The 10797-nt window shown below is 39.7% G+C and overlaps 1 protein-coding gene across 3 annotated transcripts in view; it reads right to left on the bottom strand.

Annotated features, from left to right (window-relative positions):
• ZRANB3 (zinc finger, RAN-binding domain containing 3) overlaps nt 1–10797 on the bottom strand; it is a 338584-nt gene that overhangs the window by 201409 nt on the left and 126378 nt on the right. For all 3 annotated transcript variants that reach the window (XM_011970281.1, XM_011970284.1, XM_011970283.1), the window contains exon 3: nt 1568–1586. In XM_011970281.1, the coding sequence (XP_011825671.1) occupies nt 1568–1586 (19 nt within the window). The remainder of the gene's footprint in view (nt 1–1567; nt 1587–10797) is intronic.

Below are 10797 nucleotides of genomic sequence, written 5' to 3'. Positions count from 1 at the left end.
TGTGAACCCAGGAGGCAGAGCTTGCAGTGAGCCGGGATCATGAGGTCAGGAGTTTGAGACCATCCCGGCTAATGTGGTGAAACCCCATCTACACTAAAAATACAAAAAATTAGCCAGGTGTGGTGGCGGGCGCCGGTAGTCCCAGCTACTCGGGAGGCTGAGGCAGGAGAATGGTGTGAACCCAGGAGGCAGAGCTTGCAGTGAGCCGAGATCACACTACTGCCTCCAGCTTGGGCACAGAGTGAGACTCTGTCTCAAAAAGAAGGAAAAAAAAAATAACAGCAAAACATACACTTTTCAAAATATATTAGAAATGAAGGAAATGGAAACTGAATTGTTAAAAAATAGAAGTGGAATCATCAAAAAATTCTCCCAATTAATTGTGATTTAGTTGTGCTTACATATAGACTCCCACCAATGGCTTATCTCTGTAGTAGTCCCTTTTTTTTTTTTTTTTTTAAAGACAGAATCTGGCTCTGTCGCCCAGGTTGGAGTGCAATGGCACGATCTCGGCTCACTGCAACCTCCGCCTCCCGAGTTCAAGCAATTCTCCTGCCTCAGCCTCCCGAGTAGCTGAGACTACAGGCACCCACCAGCACGCCCAGCTAATTTTTGTATTTTTAGTAGAGAAAGGGTTTCACCATTTTGGCCAAGATGATTTCCATCTCTTATCATCTCGTGATCCACCCACCTCAGCCTCCCAAAGTGCTAGGATTACAGGCATGAGCCACCATGCCTGGCCTGTAGTCTCTTTTTAAGGAAAAATATGAATAGAGAATTCAAGGATTTCCTTAAGGAATAACATGAGTCCTATATAGAAATGTGGATATAGGGGTTCATAGTTCATGCTGATTTATAATTACCTAATTTTTTAGTTTGAACTCTTCATTTATTCAATAGGCATTTATTTAGACTAGATGTTATAGTTAGAAAAAGAGTCATTGCCACCAAGCCCAGCCATTTTGCTGTTATTCTTAAAGATATAATGAAAAAAAGCAACATATTTCTCAAAGTGTTGTTAAAAATTAGAACTTTATTGATTTATATTACTCTGAGAATGTACACAAAGAATATCATGGTTCATGTAACAAGAGCCTCTATTTCAGAGAGAAAATACGAATAGAGATACATATAAGCACATGCCATTTAAATGTATCAAACTGTTGAGTGATAATAAAATACCATTTCAGCACTACATTTCAAACTCATAGGAAACAAGTAACAATAACCTTTAGCTTTTAAGCAAGTACTATTATAACAGAAAAGCTTTTTGGGCAGGCTGCATTTCAAAGCTCATTCCTGCATCCTAGATAACAATTTGGGGTCACTAATGTTAATATTAATATATGTATCAGATGCATGTCTTGCAAACACACACACACAAACACACACATTCATTCATTCTCATTCCCTCTCCCCTCCCTTCTCACCCTCCCATCTTTCTCTCTCCCCCCATTCCCATATATAGACATATAGTTGTATGGAGAAAGAGTACATGGAAAATAGTAGACACCAAAAACTAGCTGTGTAATCTTATAAAAGACATAAAAACCATTGAAACACTTACTTCATCAGCAACCATACACCTGGAAAAAATAAAAAAAAAAATTAATTATCAAAGTGAACTTTTTTTTTTTTTTTTGAGACAGAGTCTCGCTGTGTCACCAGGCTGGAGTGCAGTGGCGGGATCTCGGCTCACTGCAATTTCCATCTCTCAGGTTCAAGTGATTCTCCTGCCTCAACCTCCTGAGTACCTGGGGCTACAGGTGCGTGCCACCACGCCCATCTAATTTTTGTATTTTTAGTAGAGATGGGGTTTCACCATGTTGCTCAGGATGGTATCGATCTCTTGACCTCGTGTTTCGCCCACCTCAGCCTCCCAAAGTGCTGGGATTACAGGCGTGAGCAACCGTGCCTGGCCAAAGCGAACCATTTTTAAAGTTCTGATTAAGTAGCTTGCCACAAAATAGTTCATAAATACTAAAGTAGTAAGCCAGAGAGAGGTGTTTATAAGTATGAGAACATGGGTCAGGGCTGATTTTATATGACTCTCCAGCTGCCAAAGGCATATGGCTATGTGGGAGTGTTAGAGCTTCAGATGTGCTGTTCCCACAGCCTGCCCATGAAGATAGCTACAATGACCCTTCAAAAATGTGAGTAAAGTGGTAAGTGATTGTACCAATGACCACCCTCCTCATCCTTAAACCTTAAGATTGGTCTTCTCTATAAAGAGAAGAATGCTGCAATGCTGCATTAAAATGTAAGAAAATAAGTGTGAATTACATATTAGCATAAGTTAAACACATAACTACATATGCTGTAGTATATCTGCTAAGCCTACCTTTAAGCTGAGTTTTTATTTCTTTTTTTTTTTGAGACAGAGTCTTGCTCTGTCACCCAGGCTGGAGTGCAGTGGCGTGATCTCCGCTCACTGCAAGCTCTGCCTCCTGGGTTCACACCGTTCTCCTGCCTCAAACTCCGAAGTAGCTGGGACTACAAGCACCCGCCACCACGCCCGGCTAGTTTTTTGTAGTTTTAGTAGAGACGGGGTTTCACCGTGTTAGCCAGGATGGTCTTGATCTCCTGACCTCATGATCTGCCCACCTCGGCCTCCCAAAGTGCTGGGATTCCAGGCGTGAGCCACTGCGCCCAGTCACTGAGTTTTTATTTCTATCACTTTGCTAAACTTTATTTTCTCAGTTCTTCCTTATTAACCTATAGAAACAAATTCTATGCAATGATAATTGAGGATGGGGCATAAACTCAAGTATAAAGTAGCAGAAAAACAAAGGGCAAAGGGAAAGAAGAGCAGGCATGGTCAGGATTACCAGGTGTTCCTTTGAGACAGCAAACATATGATAAGGGAGAAAACCAATCCCTTAACTGAGGATATTTCCAGACAACCTAAAAAAAGTGCTGGAATATTTAAAAAATTGGCAAGAGGCCAGGTACAGTGGCTCATGCCTGTTATCCCAGTGCCTCAGGAGGGTGAGGTGGGAGGACGGATTGAGACCAGGAATTGGAAGCTACGCTGAGCTGTGAATGTCCCACTGTACTCCAGCCTGGACAACAGGGGGAGACCCTATCTCTGAAACAAAGCAAAACAAAACTAAAAAAAAAAAAAAAAAAAAAGGCAGGAAAAAAACTACTTTTTCTATTTTATTCTTCCTTTATTCCCAGTAGTCCTGACATTATATAATCTTATAAGATTGATTTCTCTATATAAAATACAAATTATGGCTGGGCACGGTGGCTAATGCCTGTAATCCCAGCACTTTGGGAAGGCGAGGAGAGTGGATCACCTGAGGTCAGGAGTACAAGACCAGCCTGGCCAACATGGTGAAACCCCGTCTGTACTAAAAATAAAAAATTAGCCAGGTGTGATGGCACGCCCCTATAGTCCCAGCTACTTGAGAGGCTGAGGCAGAAGAAACGCTTGAACCTGGGAGGCAGAGGTTGCAGTGATGAGCCAAGATCATGCCACTGCACTCCAGCTTGGGCAACAGAGTGAGATTCCATCTCAAAAACAACAACAACAACAAATTAAGCATTTGGAGTAAATATATAACCAAGGAATACATTACAGTTAAATGAAAATGAAATTTCATTATTCAAAAAATTTCATTATTCGGTCAGCTTACCGAACAAATATGTTTTTTGGTTTCTTTGTTTTGAGACAGTCTCCCTTTGTCACTCAGGCTAGAGGGCAGTGGCATGATCACAGCTCACTGCAGTCTTGACCTGTAATGATCCTTCCACCTCAGCCTCCAAAGTAGCTGGGACTACAGGTGTGTGCCACCACACCCAGCTAATTTTTTTATTTGTAGAGACAGGGTTTCACTATGTTGTTCAGGTTGGTCTAGAACTCCTGGACTCATGTGATCCACCCATCTAGGCCTCCCAAACTGCTGAGATTATAGGCATGAGCCACTGCACCGGGCCCCAGTAAATATCTTTATAAAAAATAAAATTCAAATACTTTAATGGAAATTTAAAACATATGTAAGAGTAAAAAAATTTATTACGTTCTTTGTAAACAAGTTGAGAGACTAGAAAACTAAAAAGCAATACTTGGAAAAACATGATTTTTTTTTTTTCCGGGAAGATTCATGTATAGATTTCAAAGCAAAATGAGAACATGAATTTTTTTTTTAAGATGATCATTATTGACAGCTAAATAAAGAGACTGGAAGATGCAGTACATGGATTATCTCAAAGCACAGAACAGGAAGCTAAATAAATGGAAATACTGAAGGAATAGAAAGACTTGAAGATAGTCCCAAAAGACCTATTTTACAAAATACAGGTGTTCAAAAAGAGAAAAAGCACCAGATGGAGGAGAGGTAACGATTAAGTAAATAATAAAGGAAAATTTCTCTGGGCTAGCTTTTGGTCGATAAGTGAAAAGGGAAACCAAGTTTCAGGATGGATTAAAGAGAAAAGACAAGTATCTATTTTACCCTTGTAAAATTCATTAATTTTACAAATAAAGAAAAAATCTTACAAGTGTCCAGAAAGAAAGAAAAATTATCCATAAAGGGAAAACTAGGACGGGTACTGGACTAATCATCAACTCTAGAAGCTAGAATACAATGCAACAGGATCTAAACTAACTGAAACAAAAAGCAGCAGAAGTCATGAATCTTTTTATTTTCAGATGGAGTCTCACTCTGTTGTCCTGGCTGCAGTGCAATGGCATGATCTTGGCTCAATGAAACCTCTGCCTCCCGGGTTCAAGCGATTCTCCTGCCTCAGCCTCCCGAGTAGCTGGGATTATAGGTGCTCGCCACCATGCCCAGCTAATTTTTGTATATATATATATATTTTTTTTTTAGTAGAGACGGGGTTTCACTACAGTGGCCAGGCTGGTCTCAAACTCCTGATCTCATGATCTGCCCGCCTTGGCCTCCCAAAGTGCTGGGATTACAGGCGTGAGCCACCGTGCCCAGCCTAGAAGTTACGAATCTTATACTCAGCCGAGATATCCCCGATTGGTTACGGGATGGCAAAAAGATGTTTGAGGCTATTCAAGATTACCAAAATTACACCACTAAAGCAAACTATCTCAGTAAAAATACTTGAGAAAATAACCAAACAATAAAAACATCTTAACATAGATTCAAGATAGAAGAAAATGAAAGGGAATCTGGTAAGCAATGAAGCTTGATATGTGATAATTTAGTGGACCACATATACTCTAAATAAAGACTCTAGAAACAGAAGGGACATAATCCAAAAATCTGAATATGCAAAACTGAAGGGAGGTAAGGAGATGGGAAGCTGAAATTACTCTAAAGCAAAATAGATGATATTTTAGTCGAGGGACTAGCTGTGATCACCTAGGAAGGAAGAGTATAGAGAGAAGGGAAGAGGAAAAGGGGAGCTTATATAGAGGAAAAAACATAATAAGGTATAGTTAACACTACTATACTGTAAAATTAAAATGGTTAAGGTAGTAAATTTTACATTGTGTTTTTTTACCACAAGGCAAAAAAAGCCTTGGAGAACTACAACGAGAGGTCAAGAGAGGGGAAGAATCCAGCAAAAGAGAATGAGAAGGAATGTCCAGTTATGTAAAAGATACTAAGCTGCGTGTAGTGGCTTATGTCCATAATCCCAGTGCTTTGGGAGGCTGAGGCAGGGTTGCTTGAATGGAGGACTGAGATCAGCCTGGACAACACAACATGACCCTGTCTCTACAAAAAAAAAAAAAAAAAGTACACTCTTCACAGAAACAGAAAACACAACTCTAAAATTTATATGGAACCACAAAAGACCCAGAATAGCCAAAGCCATCCTGAGCAAAAAGAACAAAACTGGAGGAATCACATTACCTGACTTCAAATTGTACTACAGAGCTACTGTCACCAGCAAGGTACTAGCATAAATACAGACACACAGACCAAAGGAACAGAATAGAGAACCCAGAAACAAATCCATACATGTACAGTGAACTCATTTTGGACAAAGCTGTCAAAAACATATACTGGGAGAAAGGACAGTCTCTTCAATAAATGGTGCTGGAAAACTGGATATTCACACGCAGAAGAATTAAATCAGACCCCTATCTCTCACCATAAACAAAAATCAAATCAAAATGGATTAAAGACTTAAATCTAAGACCTCAAATCAGGAAACACTGAAGTGATGCTCCAGGACACAAGAATGGGCAAAGGTTTCTTTTTTTTCTTTTTTCTTTTTTTTTTTTTGAGACACAGTTTCACTCTGTCACCCAGGCTGGAGTGCAGGGGTGCAATCTTGGCTCACTACAACCCCTGCCTCCCACATTCAAGTGATTCTCATGTCTCAGCCTCCCGAGTAGCTAGGACTACAGGTGCACACCACCACACCCGGATAATTTTTGTATTTTTAGTAGAGACACGGATTCACCATTTTGGCCAGGCTGATCTCAAACTCCTGACCTCAAATGATCCACCTGCCTTGGCCTCCCAAAGTGCTGGGATTACAGGGGTGAACCACGGTGCCTGGCTGGGCAAAGGTTTCTTGAGTAATATCCCACAAACACAGGCAACTAAATAAAATGGACAAATGGGATCATATCAAGTTAAAATGTTTCTGCACACAAAAGGAAACAATCCACAAAGAGACAACCCACAGAATGGGAGAAAATATTTGCAAACTATCCATCTGACAAGGGATTAATAACCAGAATAAAGAAGAAGCTCAAACAACTCTTAGGAAAAAAATCTAATAATCCAATTTTTTAAATGGACAAAAGATGGTATTTTTCAAAGGAAGAAAAAGGGCAAACAGTTATATGAAAATGTGCTCAACATCACTGATCATCAGAGAAATGCAAATCAAAACTATAATGAGATATCATCTCACTCCAGTTAAAATGAAAGGCAACAACAAATGCTGACAAGGATATGGAGAAAAGGGAACACTTGTACACTGCTGGTGGGAATGTAAAATAGTATAGCCACTATGGAGAACAATTTGGAGGTTCCTCACAAAAATTAAAATAGAGCTTCTATCTGATCCAGCAATCCTACTGCTAGGTATATACCCAAAGGGAAGGAAATTAGTATACCAAAAGATATCTGTACTCCCATGTTTATTGCAGCACTATTCACAATAGCCAAGATTTGGAAACAACCTATATGTCCATCAACAGATGAAAAGATAAATGTGGTACATATACACAATGGAGTACTATTCACCATAAAAAAGAATGAGATCCTGTCATTTGCAACAACATGGGTGGAACTAGAGATCATTATATTACGTGCAATAAGCCAGGCACAGAAAGACAAACTTTGCATTCTCACTTATGTGTGGGAACTCAAAATTAAGACAATTGAACTCATGGAGATAGAGAATAGAATGATGATTATTAGAGGCTGGGAAGGGTAGTGGTGAGGTTGGGGGAAAGTCGGGATGGTTAATGGGTAAATAAAAATAGAATGAATAATATCTAGTATTCGATAGCACAATGGGGTGACTATAGTCAATAATAATTTAATTGTACATTTAAAAATAATTAAAAGACTATAATTGGATTGTTTGTAACATAATAAATGCCTGAGGTGATACATCTGCTTATTATATATTGTATGCCTATATCAAAATAGCTCATGTACCCCATAAATATATACACTTACTCTGTACCCACAAAAACAAAAAAGAAAAAATTTAAAATTAAAAAATATTTGCCAGCTGTGTTATCCACGCCCGTAGTCTCAGCTACTTGGGATGCTGAGGCAGGAGGATCCCTTAAGCCCAGGAGGTTGAGTCTGTAGTGAGCTATTATTATCATGCTACTGTGTTCCAGTATAGGAAACAGAGTGAGACTGCATCTAAAAAAACAAACAAACAAAAACAAACCAACAAAACCGAGAGACTGCACAAGGTGGCTCATGACTATAACCCCAGCACTTTGGTAAGCTGAGGTGGGAGGATCACTTTAGTGTACCAATTTGAGACAAGCCTGGGCAACATAGCAAGACCTCCTCTCCACTAAAAATAAAAATAAAAAACTAGGCAAGTGTAGTGGTGTGTGCCTCTAGCCCCAGCTACTTGGGAGACTGAGGTAGGAGAACTCCTTGAGCCCAGGAGGTTTAATCTACAGTGAGGCATGATCGTACCACTGCACTTCAGGTTGGGCAACAGAGCCAGACCCTGTCTCAAAAAAAAAAAAAAAAAAGGATAGAAAAGGAAAAGAAAAACCTTTTATTTTCACTTTAGCATGGGTGTATCCTGTTGAAGAAATATGAAAGATTTCTATTATAGTTAAAGATGGCATTTGAACATGCTCATGTAGCTCCTCCTCTTCTTAAAACTTTTTAACCAGAAATCTTGCTTAATTTCTTCAGCCAAGAACCCATTTCTAATTTAAGTTATTTTAGCAGGAGGGCTACTAAAAGTAACCACTGTTTCCATTGGTAACTGTGAACACATGCTAGGGATACAGTAGGCTTCCATGCCTGCTTTCCATTCTGGAAATGTCCTGTTTGCTGCACTTTCAATAAGATATAGTATTCTGCTGCTTTTATAGCCCTAGATCAAGAGGAATGCTGGAAGTTACCATATAACCCTTTCTCTTACCTCTCCTCCCCTGAAACATATACACGGAGGAGACACATACTGAGGGTCATTGTCTGCACATGTAGCAGAAGTGGCTGTTTCTCCATATCTTGCACATTTATGAATTTCATATATTTGGAAAATTGCAGCAATAAGGATCATGTCCATTTGCTCTCCACATTTTACATGCCTGTTCTTTTATTTTTATTTTTATTTTTTATTTATTTTTTTGAGATGGAGTCTCGCTCTGTTGCCCAGGCTGGAGTGCAGTGGCGCGATCTCGGCTCACTGCAAGCTCTGCCTCCCTGGTTCACGCCATTCTCCTGCCTCAGCCTCCCAAGTAGCTGGGACTACAGGTGCCCGCCACCACACCTGGCTAATTTTTTGTATATTTTTTTTTTGTATTTTTGTTTTTTGTATTTTTAGTAGAGACGGGGTTTCACCGTGTTAGCCAGGATGGTCTCAATCTCCTGACCTCGTGATCCACCGGCCTCAGCCTCCCAAAGTGCTGGGATTACAGGCGTGAGCCACCACACCTGGCCCTACATGCCTGTTCTTAATTTCATCTACTAGCTTCTGACTCTTGACTTCCACTGTTAAAGGTATCAAGCCTTGTGCTGCACATTTCATTGCATTTTTTTGCCCTTATTCTTTTTTTCTACCTCCTTTGAACAAACAAAAACCATTTCTTTTGTCACTTTTTTTTTTACTGATCAGTTCTCCTTGGATTTCTGTGTAAACTGGTTTTCATATACCTATCCAACTAATTAAAGTATTTTCTCTAAGTGATGACAACCACCTAATCACACCGTGTTCGGTGCACTTGTTAAATCTTTGGCTTGTCATAGTTGTATGATTTGCAAATGGACTATGCCTAGGTTAGACGATGATTCTGGAGAAGATACAGGTTTTCAAAGACATTTCACTGATTTACTTGAATGGCCATACATGTACACTGACCAACAGTAAAAAGGCACAATAGAATATACAGTGAAACATTTCTCTTCACCCTGTCACCTGGTCTCCCAGCTCCCCAGGCACCTTCCCAGAAGCAACCTCTGGACCTACTTTCTTATGTATCCTTTTAGAAGTCTATTTATTTATAAGCATATTTGAATTATAGATCAGAAATACAGTGTTTTAAAACTGCAACCTCAGATAGTATTAAAGTGTACATTCAATGGGTGGCAACATATTAAGTATGCCACTGACAAAAATTCACAGGTTTTTAAAACATGAACAATGTTATAGGAAATAAGATCGCAGGCTCAAGGGTTAGAGTAAGACTCACTAAGCCGCACCCTGGAAGGAATAAGGGTGAACACATATAAACTGGAGGGTTTTTTTTACATTGTCTTTTTACAGGCATGCCACTTATACTCTTAAGAGAGGGGCATACAAGGTTAGACAGACTCTCTTAGGCACTTTAACTCAAAATATGATGACAAAAATGAAAAATGTCTAGTATTGTTACTAAAAATATGTAGTATTGCTTAGTATTCTATGTTGTTCACTTATAACTGTGTTGTTGTTTGAGTGCTGTTTGTAAGGAATGCCAATAACATGCTTTTGAATGAGAAAGATCTTGGTACGTGGATCACGGGGAAGGGACAAAATACAATATTCTATCAATTCGAGACTACCATTTCTGTAACTGGTGATCTCCATGTCATTGCAGCTCTTTCAGTGTACAGGGCCTAATTTGTTTTTCAAAAAGGTATTCGTATTTTTCTCAATTTTGAACTTAGGACTTTGAATTTATTCCTATTAAATTACATCCCAGCTGGGCGTGGTGGCTCATGCCTGTAATCCCAGCACTTTGGAAGGCCGAGGCAGGCGGATCATGAGGTCAAGAGTTTGAGACCAGCCTGGCCAACATGGTGAAAACCCATCTCTACTGAGAATACAAAAATCAGCCAAGCGTTGAAGCGGGCACCTATAATCCCAGCTACTCGGAAGGCTGAGGCAGAAGAATTGCTTGAACTGGGGAGGAAGAGGTTGCAGTGAGCCAAGATCACACCACTGCATGCCAGCCTGGGCAACAGAGCAAGACTTCGTCTCAAAAATAGTAATAATAAAAATAAATAAATAAATAACATCCTATTAGCATGGACTCTATGAGTTCACTCTTCCGATAAATCTGTATTTTGTTTCTTCGTCCAGTCTTTCTGTTTTTTTTTCTCTAGATGGAGTCTTGCTCTGTTGCCCAGGCTAGAGTGCAATGGCATGATCTCAGCTCATTGCAACCTC

This window comes from Mandrillus leucophaeus, unplaced genomic scaffold (genome assembly GCF_000951045.1).
Source record: "Mandrillus leucophaeus isolate KB7577 unplaced genomic scaffold, Mleu.le_1.0 Scaffold94, whole genome shotgun sequence".
Classification (NCBI taxonomy): domain Eukaryota; kingdom Metazoa; phylum Chordata; class Mammalia; order Primates; family Cercopithecidae; genus Mandrillus; species Mandrillus leucophaeus.
Note: the sequence above shows the minus strand (reverse complement) of the source record. Positions and strands in the feature narration are given on the sequence as shown.